The sequence below is a fragment of the Octopus bimaculoides genome, chromosome 10, assembly GCF_046866305.1.
Source record: "Octopus bimaculoides isolate indiv1 chromosome 10, ASM4686630v1, whole genome shotgun sequence".
In the NCBI taxonomy this organism is placed as follows: Eukaryota; Metazoa; Mollusca; class Cephalopoda; order Octopoda; family Octopodidae; genus Octopus; species Octopus bimaculoides.
Genome location: NC_142937.1, coordinates 34380268 through 34399389, shown reverse-complemented (window position 1 = coordinate 34399389; position 19122 = coordinate 34380268). Strand labels below are relative to the sequence as shown.

Genomic DNA, 19122 nt, shown 5'->3' with positions numbered 1-19122 from the left:
CCATCAGATATGTCTTCGAGCTAAACAACAGATGACAGAGATGATCTCTACTAGCACTTCTTTATGAAAAATAACACTTTAATTAATTGCAAGTGCAAATAAATAATAACAAGAATATCTCTATGGTACAAGAAGAATGAATATGTATATGCATAAGTATACACACTTGTTTTAAATACCTTTACATATACATCATCATCATAGCACCACCACCATCATCATCGTCATCACCATCATTATCATCATCATTCTCATCATCATATCTACTTTTCCATACTTGCATGGTTTGGACGGAATCTGTTGAGGCAGACTTTCTACAGTTAGATGGCACTTCTGTTGCCAACCCCCATCTTGTCTCCAAGTAAGGCAATATTTCTTCCTGGCCAGACATATTTTCATAGAAGGTTGGTGACAAAGGACATCATTTACATGACAGTAACACTCATTTACATAAATAAATAAATACTGACCAATGAATACTGGGACCTGGTCAGCTGCTATCAGTTTGTGTCAGTCACTGTTGAGAAGACCGTCTTTTGTCGAACAAATTGCCTAAAGGACTTATTCTTTGTAAGCCTAGTACTTATTCTATCAGTCTCTTTTACTGGACCGCTAGGTTATGGGGACGTAAACACACCAATGTTGGTTGTCAAGCAATGATGGGGGACAAACACACAAAAATATACATACATATATACGATGGGCTTCTTTCAGTTTCCATCTACCAAATCCACTCACAAGGCTTTGGTTGGCCCAAGGCTATAGCAGAAGACAGTTGCCCAAGGTGATCTATAGTGGGACTGAACCCGGAGCCATGTGGTTGGGAAGCAAGCTTCTTACCACACAGCCATGCCCATATGAATGGTTAGTTCTTCTTCTATACACTATTTGTAACTAACCCATAACATGTCTTGGCATCTCCTCCGTAAGATGCCACAATTTCAAATTTATCTTCACTCTTTCATCCCAAGTCATCATCAGTTCCACTCTTCAACGTATTCCATTCACTTGGAACATGTGCTTCTTCCTTATACAACTTTCTTCCACCATACATAGCACCATATCACATGTCCACACTAATGCAGTCTTCTATCTTTCACACCACACCTCATTCTTCCTGTATTCAGTTTCTCTCCCTCTCCCTCTCTCACTCAACTCATTCGTACTCCATCATTCAAGCACACTAGCATCACACATCCAGCAGAGCATGCTCACTTTATTTATATGTGCACATGTCTGCATATTTATATTTGTATATTTTTATGTACACACACACATACACACACACATGTATGCACCTTGTGTATGTATGTTATATAATTCATGTATAGCTACATATGTATGCATGTATAAAAGTTCTACACATATAATTTCAAATTATCATTATGAAACTTTCCAGATCCCAAAAGCTTAAGCTTAATCAGCTTTACCTCCTTCTGTCATCTAAAGTGTCCTGTGTCAATCACATTTTGCTATGAATTTAACTTAAGTGCTACTGTCGATTTATATATATGTATTCATTTATGCTTTTTACATTTATACGGTCTTATACATACGTATAGGTCTGTTGTTTATCCTCGTGGTGTTTTTGCTTTCCGCCAGAGAAAAGAAAGAGAAATTGATCTGAGCCTGTTTTGTTGTTGTTGTTGTTGTTAGTTTGGTGAAGGTAGGAGGAGAGAGGGTAGGTAAGATTCGGGGAGGTTTTTGGGGGAGAGGGAGAGAAGTGGGGTGGCACGATGTTGTAATTGACATTACAACTATCAACTTAATGGTTAAATCTGACAATATTGGCGCCTTTTTGACTGATAGCAATGCTCCGATAAACTTGTCAAAATCTTATTGATTTCCATTCCATTGAGATGTTTTTTTTTTATTTTACTTTCAGTTTGTGTATGAGTGTAAGTGTATGTACATGTGTATGTGTGTGTAATATATATATATGTATATATATATATATATATATATATATATATATATATATATATATATATATATATATATATGTATATATATATGTGTATATATGTGTATATATATATATATATATATATATATATATATATATATACACACACATATATATATATATATATACACACACATATATATATATATATATATATATATATATATATATATATATATATATATATATATATATATATATATATATACATGTATATATATATATGTATGTATGTATGTATACACACACAATCTATGTATACTGTAATATGGGAATTGTGAAATTTCTAAAAGAAAAATATGAAAAACATTTCAAAAATAGTATTAAGAAAATTTAAATAACTAAAGTAATATATATATATATATATATATATATATATATATATATATATATAAAAGAAAGTCATCTTTGGGATTGCGTGTGTTGGTGTGGGACTGTGTGTTGATCAGTGAGATGAATAGGTAACTAGACAAAAAAATTAACTCTCTAGATTGAGGTGTGTATACTTGTGACTGTACATCCTTACATTCGTGCATGTGTCTGTGTGCATCCCAACATAAGTGTTTGTATGTGTTTCTCTGTCAATGTATGTCCCTGCATATGTGTGTGTGTGTAGGAAAACATTGGTGTGTATACTGGAGTACTTAAGTAAAATTACAGATGAAGAATTGTCGAAGAATTTCTAAAGTAGTGGCAGAGACTTACAATAGAGGTCAATAGAGGTTGTGTGTGTGTGTGTGTGTGTGTGTGTGTGTGTGTATTTATCAGTGGAGATATTTATATTCAATATGTGTGTGTATATATACATATGTATCAGTGGATATATCAGTCTGTCTAAAGCATCATATTGGCACAATAATTAGAGTAAGAAACCAAATACCAAGTGACATTTTTCCTCACTGCTTATGATATGTGTTCAAATTTCACCTATGCCAATTTTGTTCCTTGCAATTGATAAAACAGCACCAATGCCAGGTGGTGGATTGATGGAATTATAAGAAGACTGGGCAAAAATGCTTTGCAGTATTTGTTCTAGGTCTTGATGCTCTGAAGTTCTTCACAATTACAGTGAACTGTCCTGCTTGTAGCCAACATCGTTATGTCTTCTAGAAAACTCCAGGTGAGAGGCAATGAGGAAACAATGTTTGTATTCTGCTATGTCTGCTCCATGAAAAGCAAATGGTACATGACAAGGAAGTCAATAAGCATTGTTCTTCAAACTAATGCCACAAAGAAGAAAGAAACTGTGTGCCCCTGTGCATCAACATATATATGTTTGTTCATGTGCAAGTCTCTCTGCAAATCTGTGTGCTACAGTGGGAGTCTGGTGGGAATGTTACTACGTTTATGTATATCTCTATATAACTTTTTTCTCTCAGGTATGTGTATCTATATATGGAAAAAAATGTGTGCGTGTGTGTAAAAGCATCAAAAGAGAAGCAATGAGGAAACAATGTTTATATTCTCTTATGTGTGTGGCGAGCTGGCAGATTTGTTAACACGCCAGGCAAAATGCTTAGCGGTATTTCATCTGCCGTTAGTTCTGAGTTCAAATTCCGCCGGGGTCGACTTTGCCTTTCATCCTTTCGGGGTCGATTAAATAAGTACCAGTTACGCACTGGGATTGATGTAATCGACTCAATCCCTTTGTTTGTCCCCTCTATGTTTAGCCCTCTATGGGCAATAAAGGAATAAATTCTGTTATGTGTGCTCAATGGGAAGCAAATGATACTTCACACATACACACACACACACACACACACACACACACACACACACACACACACACATCAGGTGTTAGGCAATTAAAATGTCTGAGATGGTTCTTCATTCAGCACACCTGAGACATTTTCTGAAGAAACACACGTTTCATTATTAGTAATATGTTGTAATATTATAAATTCATTTACACTCATATCAATATAAATATTAATATTCATCAAATGTATATTCCATGTAGTGTTGAAATGTATGTAATTAAAGAATTCATTTAATATACATTACCTTATAACTTGTAAAATTGTACTGGACGGTGGGGTGGGGAGGGTTCTGTTTGAAGAGGAAGGGAGAGGATGATTGGAGTGAGGTGAATGTAGCTAAATGACTTTACTACAGCTGCTATTCAGAAAAATGCATTCGTCAATCCATGACACACATACATACATACATACATACACAGAGGTATCTATGCACAGGTGCATAACTTATATACAGTCTATAGCTCTCTGCAGTACCTCTCTCTACATCTCTCTCCATCTCTGTCTCTCTTACACACACACACACACACACACACACACACATACACACACATCTTCGTACATAGACGCAACCTCTCAATGACTAAGCCAAAATTGTTGCAGATGATAACCATCATCATCATCGTTTAACATCCGCTTTCCATGCTAGCATGGGTTGGACGATTTGACTGAGGACTGGTGATCCAGATGGTTACACCAGGCTCCAATATGATTTGGCAGAGTTTCTACAGCTGGATGCCTTTCCTAACGCCAACCACTCTGAGAGTGTAGTGGGTGCTTTTACGTGCCACCGGCACAAAGGCCAGTCAGGCGGTACTCGCAATGGCCATGCTCAAATGGTGTATTTTATGTGCCACCTGCACAGGAGCCAGTCCAGCAGCACTGGCAATGATCTTGCTCAAATGTCTTTACACGTGCCACTGGCACAAGTGCCAGGAAGGCGACACTGGGTACAGGTGCTATCACGATTTCGCTTTTGCTTGCCCCAACAGGTCTTCGCAAGCCGAGTTTTGTGTCCAATGAAGGAGACGACGTTGGCATGGGTGCCAGTCATCGAACTTAGTTCGATTTCACTTGCCTCAGCAGGTCTTCGAAAGCGAAGTTTAGTGTCCAATGAAGGAAGGTACACATGAGTGGGCTGGCTACACCCCTGGCAGAGGCCTTGGAATTTAGGTCTCACTTGGCTTGCCGGGTCTTCTCACGCACAGCATATTTCCAAAGGTCTCATAAAACAATAGTTGCCTTAGGGGTTACAATTCAAATCCAGTAGTCTCCGTGTGTTAAATCAGTAATTCATTCTAGATATTGATTTAAATATAGCAAACTATGATGATGCTGGTGGTAATGATGGTAGCGATGGTAGTGGTGGTGATGGGGAGGGGTGGGGGGAAACAAAGCAATATCTTAATAAAATATTTAATGATGTGTATGTACCTGCATCTAATTTACTTTTATTGTGTGCATATAAAGTTTGACATATATGCATAAGTGCATACACATGCACACTTGTTTGTGCGTAAATGTGTGTCTGTATGCATACGTACATATGTTTCCTCTCCCTCCGCTCTCTCTGGAACTGATTTCAAAAAATGTCAACTTCATTTTAGTTGTTTAGTGCGTTCTGAAGACAATAGCCCTAAAACAGTAACCTACAGTCAATATCTCGAAGACAATATCCTGAAGCCAGGTAACTGTTTTGTGTGTTAATACTACATTTACAACACATACATAGATACTCCAACATCCAAAACACACATACACATGTGCACATATATACTAGCACATGTCTGTGTCTATTAGCATACATTTTACATACATGCATATTGTATAATTCTATGGTGAATGTAATCATACACCATCCACATAGTCATCATCATCATCACTTTTCCTCATTTCTACATCGTTTTCCCCCTTACTTGTACAGTTTGAATAAGTCTTCTCTTACAAAGCATCACACTAATTAGTGTGATTGTTCATCATGCTCTTTATGGGTGGGTGGGGAGGTAGAGGTGGGGTCAAGATCTACCAATTAGCTTTCTCCACTTTTTTTCTATAATCCTCGCAATCATCTGCTTCTGCAGGTTTCTTCCACTTTGGTCACTTGGCACTTCTTTACCAAATTGTCACTCTCCATGTGCATCACATGTCCAAACTGGTTTGATTTCTTTGCTTGCACACTATAGCTGATACCTCAAAGTCCAGTTGTTTTTTCTCTGTCCATCTGTGTTCAATCATCCATACATTCTAACATTACATGTCCACTTACACCTTAATCATTGGATCTGACCTTTATACACACACACACACACACACACACACACACACACACACACACATATACATACACACAGATATGCTTGTGTGTATTTGGGTGTATCTATGAATATATGTATATCATATTTTACTTGTTCAATGACAATCAATGTCATTGTATTTTGCTCAACTTGTGCTAATTATGACAATAATTTGCACACATCCCCAACATGTAAATGACAAGTTTCTTAGCAGTTTCCCTTTACCTGTTTCTCTATCAAGACGCTTGTTGGCTCTAGAGATGACAGAAGGTACCAACTCACAGTGCTGCCATTCTGTGAGAATGGGCATAAATTCATATGGTTGTAAACCTCACATATTATAATAAAAATACAACGCCGTTATATTCTTTGGTGTTTGATACAATGTATGTGCCAAAGTCAACTGTTACTTCTACCCAAAAACAAACTGTAACTGGTTAAGCAAAAATGTGATTAACCTTTTGAAATAATTGTGCCATAGATACTGATAACAGACATACTACAAAATCAATCAATCTTTCTATCTTTTTATTTATCTATCTATTTATTTATCTTTTTTTCTGTCTATCTACCTATCTATCTATCTATCTATCTATCTATCTGTCTGTCTGTCTGTCTGTCTGTCTGTCTATCTGTCTGTCTATCTATATGTACATACAAACAGATAGACATATACACATGCACACACATACATAGTAAGCCAGCAAACTAGTACAATAGAGGTAATCAACAACAACAACAAAAATGATAAAGGTTAAAAGACATAATACTGAATTTCTTTTTATTTAGCAACAGACTAAATACTATTTCCAAGATTCTTAGAGCAGATTTTCTGTTTATTGTAAAAAAAATTTCCAAGGTGAGTAAGAATATGGAAATTTAAGTTCAAGCTATAGAAATTTCTACTCTGGAACTTGTTAATTTTTATTTGTTTTTAGAGATATCTGCCTGTCTGTGTGTAGGTGGGTGTTGATTGGCTGGCTGGCTGGCTGGTTGGTTAGTTGGTTGGTTCGTTTGTTAGTTCTCTTATATATAAAATTTTACACATACATGTCCAAAGTAATAAATTTGCGAATGTGAACTACAAACATATTCATGTACGTTTTTATATGTGTTTGTGTGCATATATATATATATATATATATCATCATCATCATCATCATCGTTTAACGTCCGCTTTCCATGCTAGCATGGGTTGGACGATTTGACTGAGGACTGATGCAACCGGATGGCTACACCAGGCTCCAATCTAATTTGGCAGAGTTTCTACAGCTGGATTCCCTTCCTAACGCCAACCACTCAGAGAGTGTAGTGGGTGCTTTTACGTGTCACCCGCACGAAAACGGTCACGCTCAGGATGGTACATCTTATGTGCCACCCGCACAAGAGCCAGTCCAGGGGCACTGGCAACGATCTCACTTGGCTTGCCGGGTCTTCTCACGCACAGCATATTTCCAAAGGTCTCGGTCAGTAGTCATTGCCTCGGTGAGGCCCAATGTTCGAAGGTCTTGCCTCACCACCTCAGCCCAGGTCTTCCTGGGCCTACCTCTTCCACGGGTTCCCTCGTCTTTATGTATATGTGTGCATATAAGTCTGTATATATATATATGTGAATATGTATGTAATTATGTGCTTGGAGTTTGGCTTAGTGATTAGAATGTTGGACTAAGGATTGTAAGATTGTGGTTTGGATTCCTGGAGAAGGTGACATGTGTTCTGGAGCAAAACACTTCATTTTACATTGTTCGAGTCTACTCAGCTGGCAAAAATGAGTAATCCTGTGATGGACCAGCATCCTGTCCAGATCGAGAATACATATGCCATGGAAACCAGGAAACTAGCCTTAAGAATTTGTATGACTCAGGAAGGGCCTTTACCCCTTTCTTTTATCTCTGTAATTATGTACCTGTACTTTTACCGCAATACCTGTATATACATACAGGTGTGAGTGTCTTTTATATTTTAATTATATATATATGGAAGGTGGTGAGCTGGCAGAAATGTTAGTATGCCGGGCGTAATGCTTAGCAGTTTGTCATCTGCTGCTACGTTCTGAGTTCAGATTCCACCAAGGTCAACTTTGCCTTTCACCCTTTCAGGGTTGATTAAATAAGTACCAGTTACGCACTGGGGTCGATATAATCGACTAAATCCATTTGTCTGTCCTTGTTTGTCCCCTCTGTGTGTAGCCCCTTGTGGGTAGTAAAGAAATAAGAAACGTTAGCACACCTGGCAAAATGCTTAGCAGCATTTCGTCTGTCTTTACGTTCTGAGTTCAAATTCCGCCGAGGTTGACTTTGCCTTCCATCCTTTTGGGGTCGATGAATTAAGTACCAGTGGTCTACTTGGGCTGATCTAATCAACTGGCCCCCTCCCCAAAAATTTTGGGCCTTGTGCCTAGAGTAGCAAAGTATTATATATATATATGGTATGTAAAAAACACCATTCAACAAAAGAATGAATGAGCCCTCGATATTATGTAAAATAGAAGAATTTATTTATAAATATAATATGTGACAATTAGTTGGTTCTCATAATAAAACTCAGTTTCAGATGCTGGGCCTGAAGTCTGCTCTGGCATTTCATCAGTTATTAAGACAAACACTATGAAAAAAAAACCGTTGAATAAAGAGAATTTACCCCAATAGGCATGGGGAAAGTAATACTTCATTTATAGAATCCGCATGTGCAAACAAATACATACATGTGTGTGTGTGTGTGTGCGCGCGCGTATGTGTACGTGTATATGTGTGTATATGCGGATTCTATGAATGAAGTATTACTTTCGCCATGCCTATTGGAGTAATTTCCCTTTATTCAACGGTTTTTTTTTCATAGCATTTGTCTTAATAACTGATGAGATGCCAGAGCAGACTTCAGGCCCATCATCCGAAACTCTGAGTTTTGTTATGACAACCAACTAATTGTCACATATTATATATATATATATATATATATATATAAAATGAATGATATAAACAAAATATTGTGTATCAGTAAAATTAGGTTATTGTTTTAGTTTATTTGAACCAACACATGGATAAGGAAATGTGTAATTAAATGTTAACTATCATGATGTACCTCACTGCATAATGTAGAGTCTATATAATAATCCTCTCTACTATAGACATATGGCTTGAAATTTGGTGGGAGAGGTTAAGCTAATTACATCGACCCCAGTACTCAACTGGTATTTAATTTATTGACCCCCAAAAGGATGAAAGTCAAAGTCAACCTCAATTGAATTTGAACTCAGATCGTATAGACAGATGAAATGCCATGAAGCATTTTGCCTAACATGGTAATGATTCTGCCACACACCTTTCAGCCACACACTTTTCAATCGCTGGATGCTCACAGTTTCAAAAACATAATGCCTTATGATTCTATATAATAATAAAATTCAAAATATGTTTGTATGTGTGTTCCCTGTTTTTAGACGAGATTACACACTTTTGTAACAAAATAATTCATATGTACTTTTAGACATAAACGCTTGTGCTTGAAAAAATTTGAAGGGAATCTGACGCCTAGAAGCTTGAAAGCAGAAGAATTTTTGTTCATTAATATACCAACATATTACAAAAAAAAAAAAAAATAGTTGCCATTTCTGGTGGCAAAGAAAACGAAAATGACTTGCAGAACCTTACATGCAAGAACACACAAATGTACATACATACAATGCATTCAAGAAAGATGACATCCATAAGCACTAATACACATGCACATCCTCACACACACACACACACACACACACGGGAATGCTTGGGTAGATACATGCACATTTAGACATACAAACATAAAATATGCAGCATTCTGTAAAAAAAATTTACTAAATGTTTACAAATTTAGATAATAGTAAAGATTCTAAATGTCATTCATATTCATTATGTCTCATTCTTTCTCATGAATTTTGGTCTCACTCCTTATTCTTCACTCTAACTTGCTATCTCTGTTTCTCTATCTCTTGTTTAAGAGATCTCTCATATAGACAGATCTATAGGTGTGTACTCACCATTGTTATGACATCCAGCACCATGCTGGCACAGGTTAAAAGGTTTAACAGGGTGTGGCCAGCTGGAGGACTACAGCTTGGATTGAACAATGTCTACCTTGGAATTGTCTTTATGGCTGCATTCTCTTCCTAACACCAAAACTGTAGACCACACCAATTTCAGCCACACACCTTTCAATCGCTAGATGCTCACAATTTCAAAAACATAATGTTTAAATTGGGTCATTCTTTTTGAAACACCCTGTGTGTATATATACAAAGCCTTGTGAGTGGATTTGGTAGATAGAAACTCAAAGAAGCCTGTCGTATATATGTATATGTATATATATGTGTGTGTGTGTGTATGTTATTTATGTGTTTGTGTTTGTCCCCCCAACATCGTTTGACAACCGATGGTGGTGTGTTTACGTCTCGTAACCTAGCGGTTCGGCAAAAGAGACCGATAGAATAAGTCCTGGCGTCGATTTTCTCGGCTAAAGGTGGTGCTCCAGCATGGCCACAGTCAAATGACTGAAACAAGTAAAAGAGTAAAACAGTACATATTTATATGTACATACATATATGTGTGTGTGTGTGTGTGTGTGTGTGTGTGTGTGTGTGTGTGTGTGTGTGTGTGTGTGTATGTCTATATATATATATATTTATAATAGTTTGTTGACATGCAGAAAGCATTTAACAGAGTCCCCTGCTCCCTTATCTGGTGGTCATTACAGAAACATGGATATAAAAGTGGCAGGTGAGAGCTGTACAAGATATGTGCAGGGACAGTCAGTGAGGTGAGGCATGGCAATGAGTATAGCTATGAATTCAGCATACATGTAAGAGTCCACCAAAGATCAGTCCTCAATCCCCTCTTGTTCATCATAGTCCTCCAAGCACCATTAGAACTCCTTTATGCAGATGACCTCGTTCATGTATCTGAATCACTACCCCAACTGGGGAAAAATTTCAGGAGTGGAAACAAGGTCTGGAATCAATGAGTCTTAGAGTTAATTTAGTGAAAATCAAAGTCTTAGTTAGTAAGAAATCTGAAAAATCACATTTCCCTTCAGATAGATAGCCCTGCTCGATATGTAGAAAATGTGTAGGTAGAAACTGCATAAGGTGTATCCAGTGCAAGCTACGGACATAAGAGGTGCAGCAATTTCAGAGGATGGTTACAGGGAAAATAGTCTTTGTGTGAGGCAGATGCAGAGGTACAGTAAATACTAGAAATATACAGAAAATAGACTCCATCAAATGTGAAGAGGGGTGCCTAGAAGTAGTTAATAGCATTCGCTGCCTAGGTGACCAAATCAGCAGTGGAGAGGGAAACTCCAAGAGCATAGCTACTAGAATAAGAACAGGCAGGGCAAAGCCCAGAGAGCTTGACAGAGTGTAAGCATCTTGAAAGAAAAATTGGGCATAAGAGACATCAGATGTGGTGTGCAAGAGAGATGTCTACACTGGTATGGTCATGTGATGTGTATGGATGAAAGCTGCTGTATAAAGAAGTGCCAATCTCTAATTGTGGAGGGACTCTGTGGAAGAGATAAACCCATGAAGACATGGGGCAAGTGGTGAAGCATGATCTTCGAATGTGGGGTCTCAAGGAGGTGATGACAAGTGAGCATGACATTTAGTGATTTGCTGTACTTGAGAAGACTCGTCGAGCCAAGTGAAATTGTAGTTGTGGCCAGGGCTGGTGACATATTACAGCATCCATGCTCGTGATACATAAAAAGCACCTACTACACTCTCAGAGTGGTTGGCATTAGGAAGGCATCAAGCCATAGAAACTAAGCCAAATTCAGACTGGAACATGGTGCACCTCTCCAGCTTACCAGTTCCAGTCAAGCTGTTTAACCCATGTCAGCATGGAAAGCAGGTGTTAAATGATGATGATGATATATATTGATATATATATAGTCTGTGTGTAAGTGTAATCTACTTCTGTTTATAGTGTGTGTGTGTGTGTGTGTGTGTGTGTTTCTATATATGTATGTATATAGAATAATGTATATTAGCTTCCACCCTCTCAGACAAAGCAGGGTGCCATTGCTTTGCTAGTACACAATAACTGTGGCCAATACATGAATTATAGTCATATACATAGATACACACATGTATATATATATATATATATATACACACACATACATACACATCTGTATTCATATATATATATATATAAATATATAGATGTACACATACATGTATATATATACATACATACATATATATATATGTGTGTGTGTGTGTATGTACACACACACATATATATATATATATATATATATATACACATAAATACATACATATGTGAGTATGAAAGGCACAGAGGGTAGTAGGCAATATGTTTAATGGTAACCAAATGATGCAATACATAAGTCAATGACATTACGGTGATGACGAATGTAGTATAATATTCACATCATCATGTAAGTACTTATTGTGGTAGGTTGGAATTGTTGCAAAAATCTTGTTTTGTTAATATTTTCCTTATTTCTAAAACTGTGTTTATCACTTCTTTATTATTGGTGCTGCTGCTGTTGTTGTTATTGTTGTTGTTGTCATCGACACTGTGAGCACATCATTTATGCAATAATGTATGCACACATGCTTAGATTTAGACATACCTGCATTGCACACAGAAATACCTCTCAGCATTGACTTCGCACACACACACACACACACACACACACACACACACACACACACACACACCACACTATACCACACACAAACTGATTCGTTCAATTCATTTCTGCTGTGGTTCTCAGAACACATTAAAATACATAATTGCAGAATATATTTGGACAAAAAGTTCATGGAGACAACCAGAAAATTTGAAAGCATATCTGTGCATGCATGTGTATGTGTGTGTGTGTGTGTGTGTGTGTGTGTGTGTGTGTGTGTGTGTGTGTGTGTGTGTGTGTGTGTGTGTGTATTAGTGCCACTCTATGATTTATTCAAGAATGCCATTGCTTATTTTATTGGTTCACTAGGAATAGATACTTTAAAAAGCATTTCAGATATTACTTATTGGAGAATGAATGACTGTTTTTGGGGGGTTTTTTGTACGTATTTAGCTTTGCACAGCAGTATGTGTATCCTGGGGTAGGTGTGATTAACTTGTTATATAAACTGTCCATCTTGATATGAATGTAGATGAGAGTTAGGAAAAAAAAAAAAAACTTTTTAACTTTCAGATTGGCTAAAAAAAAAAAAGAAGGTCTTAAAACATGGCTGAAATATTTCAGGTGAATTTGTAGCATTAATTGAGAGCTAAATGTCCAAATATGTATACCAAAATGTAACAGAGAGAGAGAGAGAGAGAGAGGAAGAGAGTGAGATAGATAGACAGAGAGAGAAAGATATAGTGACTCTCACCATATGGAGTTGTTAGAAGTAAATCTATGGCAAGCTTAATGCTGACACAAAAACTAGCCTGGAGATGCTATTGTCATGGAGAATAGTTTTTAGCTTTTATTTAGTGGCGATACTTTTACATAGAAAGTCTTTAAACTAACTTTTGATAATGTTTAGCAGCATGTCATAATAAAACCCTTCTTTAGTGATCACACAATTGAGTTCTTTTTTCACACTATCAATATGTGATAAAAGTGTGGACAGTGATGCATTGATAGTTTAGCAGACAGTTCATGGATTTGTGTTGTGTCTATGGCCTAGATACTTAATTATCAGATGCTTCAGTCCACAAAAATGTCAGTGAGTCCCACAGGGCTAAGAAATTACCATTCTAAACAGCAATAACTTTGTAAAATTGCTAAGTATTTTATTAGATTGTTGTCTGAATAGTGAATATAACTTAGTAGTGGATGTGTTCCACCACTCTAACTGATTCTAGCTATATGGGCCAATGACAGAACCTGTATATGGTTGCTTAATTTGCTTGAAATAATAGCAAAGCCTCTGTCAAATTACATGCTTACCATCTTCAAAAAGAAGACACTGGATAATGTTGTTTCATGTAAATAAATAGTTGCTCATGTTAGAAATAACTTTGAACATAGCTCGCTCTGACCAAAAGGTGAATTATTCAAATTAATAGTCAATTAGATAGCTAGCACTGTTACTCTACAGGGTGTTCACAAGGTCTGGGTACATGGAGTAAATAAAATCATAACATAAACAATTAAATATAAAAAATAATAATTTCTTAAAGTATGAGTTAATCCCTATGTACCCAGACTTTGCGGACATCCTGTAGTTTAAATTATTATTGTTGATAGTCAATTAAATGCTTCCCCTGTAAGGCACAGGTATGGCTGTATGGTAAGAAGCTTGCTTCCCAACCACCGAGTTCAGTTCCACTACATGGTACCTTGGGCTGATGTCTTCTACTATAGCCTTGGACTGACCAAAACCTTGTGGGGGGATTTGGCTGACAGAAACTGAAAGAAGCTCATCTTATATATATATATATATATATATATACTTACATGAGTGTGTCTTTGTGTCTGTGTTTGCCCCCCCACCACCACCACCACCGTTGCTTGACAACCAATGTTGGTGTGGTTACATCCCTGAAACTTAGCAGTTCAGCAAATAACACCAATAGTATAAGTACCAGGCTTATGAAAAATGAGTCCTGGGATTGATTTCATCAACTAAAAAAAAAAAAAAAACCCTCTAAGACAATGTTCCAGCATGGCCACAGTCAAACAACTGAAACAAGTAAAGGAAAGGAAAAGATTTACTTGATAGTCACAGTACATTAACCATGTCATGTTTATTGAGAGAAGGTTTTCTTCATATGTTTATCCTGACATATTTCTGGAAGGCAATATACCAATACACTGATGTTTGGTAGGGATTTTGCTTTTACATTGTGAGGGCTGAACTTCTACACAGAATCTCCCTTACCAACTAATCTTTGTACAACCAGAGAAGAAATCTTTATAGACAAAGGAAAAGATATTCATGAGTGATGGATCTAACTCTTCCTTTGTAAAATGACTTTAACCAACTTAAAATATCCCACAGAAAGAAAACAGTTATCTCTGTCTTTCTGAAATGTTTAGTAATATAACATAGCACTCCTTTACAATCTTATACTAATTGGCCTTCTCCGCTATCTAATTAGGCTTTTCAAACAATCTCTAATTATTGATTGTGATATCAGTTCTTCCACACCTTTTCATTAGAACAATAAAGCAGACATGATTTCTTATTGAATGTATTGCTTATGTCATGGTGTATCTTTGACAAATTAGTCTGTGTTTGTGCTCTTTCATTTCCTTTTAATACATTCCACCATGCTGGTGTTTTCTTCAACCCTCTTCACCTAATTGATATTACTGAAACTCATGCAAGTGTGAATCAACAGTGGTAGTAGTTGTGTTGTTGGGAGTGGCGATGTTGTGTCGGAGAAGAAACACAAGGAATACAACAGTCAGCTCTACTTTCAGTGACATGATGATGTTTGTAAATGTTAGAAAAATACTATTTAGTTCGATCAAGCACCACTTTATCATGCTTAAATGGTTATTTGTCAATTATTCTCTTGAAATTCTTAATATTTCACAATTATAGTTTGAAGTTTGGCAGCATTGAAAATAATGAAATAGCTATTTTGTTATGATCTTTTTTTTATATGTTTTATTTTATTTATCTTACTATTTATTTACTATTATTTACATTCTTCTTTGAGTCTTTCCTTTTGTGTTCATTGGCAGAAATGGTTGATGTTAGTTCAACCAGTAAGAAAAACTCTCCTACTTTCATTTGCACACACTAATTCTGTGAGTGTGCAGACATGTGTATATATGTGTGTATATACTGGACGATTGTATGAAAGCAAAAATAACCTTAATGCTAATACAGTTCACATTCAAGATGTTGTCAAATGTGATTCCGTAGAGCTGTCTAAACCATGTCAAAATATGAAGAAAATCATAAAATCAGTGATATTGATAAAGAAACGATAATGGTTGATCAGAAAATCTCTAACTTTTGAGAAACTTTTGATTAGCAGTATAAGATCCATGTGTAACATTAGCAGAATAAAACAGTAAAATTATACGCTTTGCCCAAGGAAATATTTCACTGTGATGACTGAAGATAAAAGAGTTCAAATCCAGTCACATTCCAGTGAATAGCTTTTTATTTTTTTATTTTGAGATTCTTTTTTTTGTTGTTGCATTCCATATAAAGACTATAAGTTGTATATGTCCACAGAACATATTGATATTTGCTTACTTCTGCATATGTTTGGATGATTCCTTAATCCTAAGGTTTGTTCAGCAGACATCAGGCACCAGCTAAAAACATTTATTCATCTCCTCTCTTTCTCTCTTTCTCTCTCTCTCTCTCTCTCTCTCTCTCTCTCTCTCTCTCTCTCTCTCTCTGTATTCATATATATATATATATATATATATATATATATGTGTGTGTGTGTGTGTGTGTGTGTCTGTGTATGCATACATATTATATATACATATATATCTTTTGCTTTATTAAGCTTATCAATTCTTGTTTTTTTTTTTCATTTTATTCTTATACGTTCAGCTCATAGTAGTTTTTAACCTTCAAGTTATGTACTTATAAACTGTATTCTCACCTAAATTTCTGGTTGACATCTAAGTCATGTGTATGTATTCAAGTGATCTAGAAATTCAGTGAGGAAGGCTATAAATGATGAACATGTCTTATTTTATTACTTAATAAAATCTTTCTTATTATGGTAGATGTTTGCTCTACTGTTAGAGAAGCGAGGCTGTTATGTCCTTGGATAAACTTATTGTAAGAATCACAAAAGAGAGAAAATCAGAAGGACTTTGTTTTGTTGTTAATAAAAGGAGGTAAAAATAGATGTAAATAAATAGTTTTGATTTAATCTTTTAGAAATATGTCAGGATTTGATCTCACTATCTCCCTTTTCTATCTGCACCTTTTCCCATGATGGAACAAACTGGCACCAAGAAGTTATTGAATTAAAAAAGTCATACTTGTTGTGTTGTAGCTTAATAAATCCACCAACAAAATTTTTTTCCCCATCTGTTTCTATATACTTGCTTTCTTTATGTTGAATATTACTGCTAACAAAGCACCAACCATTATAATTATCAACAAAAGCATTGGAACTGTTCAAATTTTTAACACTTGAACCACACACTTAGATAAGAAAACTCTGGAAATCTTATTCATTCTTATTTATTAATGGCTTCAGAAGTAAACAAGTCATTTCTGTAGGTAAGGTCAGAGTGTCGAAATGAGACAGAACAAAATATATAGGTGCAGGAGTGGCTATGTGGTAAGCAGCTTGATTACCAACCACATGGTTCTGGGTTCAGTCCCACTGCGTGGCACCTTGGGCAAGTGTCTTCTACTATAGCCTCGTACTAACCAAAGCCTTGTGAGTGGATTTGGTAGACGGAAACTGAAAGAAGCCCGTCGTATATATGTATACATATATGTATGTGTGTGTACATGTTTGTGTGTCTGTGTTTGTCTCCCCAACATCGCTTGACAACTGATGCTGGTGTGTTTATGTCCCCGTAACTTAGCGGTTAGGCAAAAGAGTCCGATAGAATAAGTACTAGGCTTACAAAGAATAGTCTTGGGGTCGATTTGCTCGACTAAAGGCGGTGCTCCAGTATGGACGCAGTCAAATGACTGAAACAAGTAAACGAGTAAAAGAGTAGAATTAAATAAAATAAAGTATCAAACAGATGCAAAAAAAAAATTAATTAAATTACTTTCACAGTGTTTTCATTAGTTGTTGTATAAGTAATTATAGCAATATTTAGTCACAAAATATGCTTATAATTACTTTCAATTTTACCATAATTCATTTCATCAAGATTTTTGACTCAAATTAATTGACTTTCTTAACACATTCCTTAATTTTCTTCCTTTTCAGGACTTATTGATTTCCTTGTAAGCAATCATAGTATTGCAAAGTGTTTAAGGCAGCATATAATTTTCAAAATTGTACCAATGCTGAACCCCGATGGCGTCTATGTTGGTAATTACAGGTACAGTTAGAATACCTTTCATTCTTTCCATTCTGTTGTTTGTGTGTATGTATAATGAAATGTGTGTGGGGTGTGTGGGTGGAAGATAATAACACAAAGAAAAGTAGATGTTCTCCAGAGTCTGATAAATCTTCATCTTCTGAGCTCTAGATTGCGGTTTTGTGTGTGTGTTCTTTTGGCAGTTAAAGTCCATTGATGTGTGAAATATTGACAATATAATAATGGGTTCTTGTGTTAATGAATCAAATACTGTTGCCAAAACTTATTTCTTAGATTGTGATGTACCTTATAAATGTTTCTTTATATTTTTGGCTGCTTTTACAGGTTTTAAAGAAATTTTTTGAGACAGTTTTCCTGATAAGTGTTCTAATTAACACTCAAAAGCTGGAAATGTTAGCCAATATATATATATATATATATATGTGTGTTAAGACAATAAATATATATATCATTCTGAATATTGCAGGCAATAATTAAAAGCAATTTATTTATTGGTAAAGGCAACTTAAACAAGTAAGAACCCAGAACATATATTAAAACACGATTTATTACTTGTGAACAGCCTCTGAATCAACCCAGATATTTGGAACTATCAAAGCCAAATTTATAATCTTTGGACCATCATTTCACATGTTAGCATTCCTACAGTCTACTGACATCCCTTACATATAGAAAATTGTTTCCTTTAATGTACTAACATAGTTAAGCATACATACTGTTGCTAAACATTAAAATGTTGTTCCATCTTGTCATACAGAACAATTTAAATCATGTACCACACAGTTAGCATACAGAATCATGAATGGACATTACTGCAGAAAGTTATTGGTGTATAAATGGATTTGTCTCTTGAACTAAACTGAACAACCTTTTATATAAACAATGTAAATGATAATTGCTAATGCATGTTGTTATTAAAAGAGACATTTATTGCAAGTCACAAAACCACTGACGCTACACTCACTGGTTACATTTACTTGAAGCATAAAAGTTAATAACCAACCACTTGTCAGGTGTATATGTCTTCGGATATTCATATTCGTGGTGTATATGAAATCAACCACCTACAGCAACCATTGTTGACTTCTTCCATATAATATCACCATTG

At 35.8% G+C, this 19122-nt stretch overlaps 1 protein-coding gene across 1 annotated transcript in view; it reads left to right on the top strand.

Moving 5' to 3' along the window:
* LOC106877315 (cytosolic carboxypeptidase 6-like) overlaps positions 1-19122 on the top strand; it is a 1751930-nt gene that overhangs the window by 448181 nt on the left and 1284627 nt on the right. The window contains exon 7 of the mRNA XM_052971128.2: positions 17900-18014. Coding sequence (XP_052827088.2) covers positions 17900-18014 — 115 coding nt within the window. The remainder of the gene's footprint in view (positions 1-17899; positions 18015-19122) is intronic.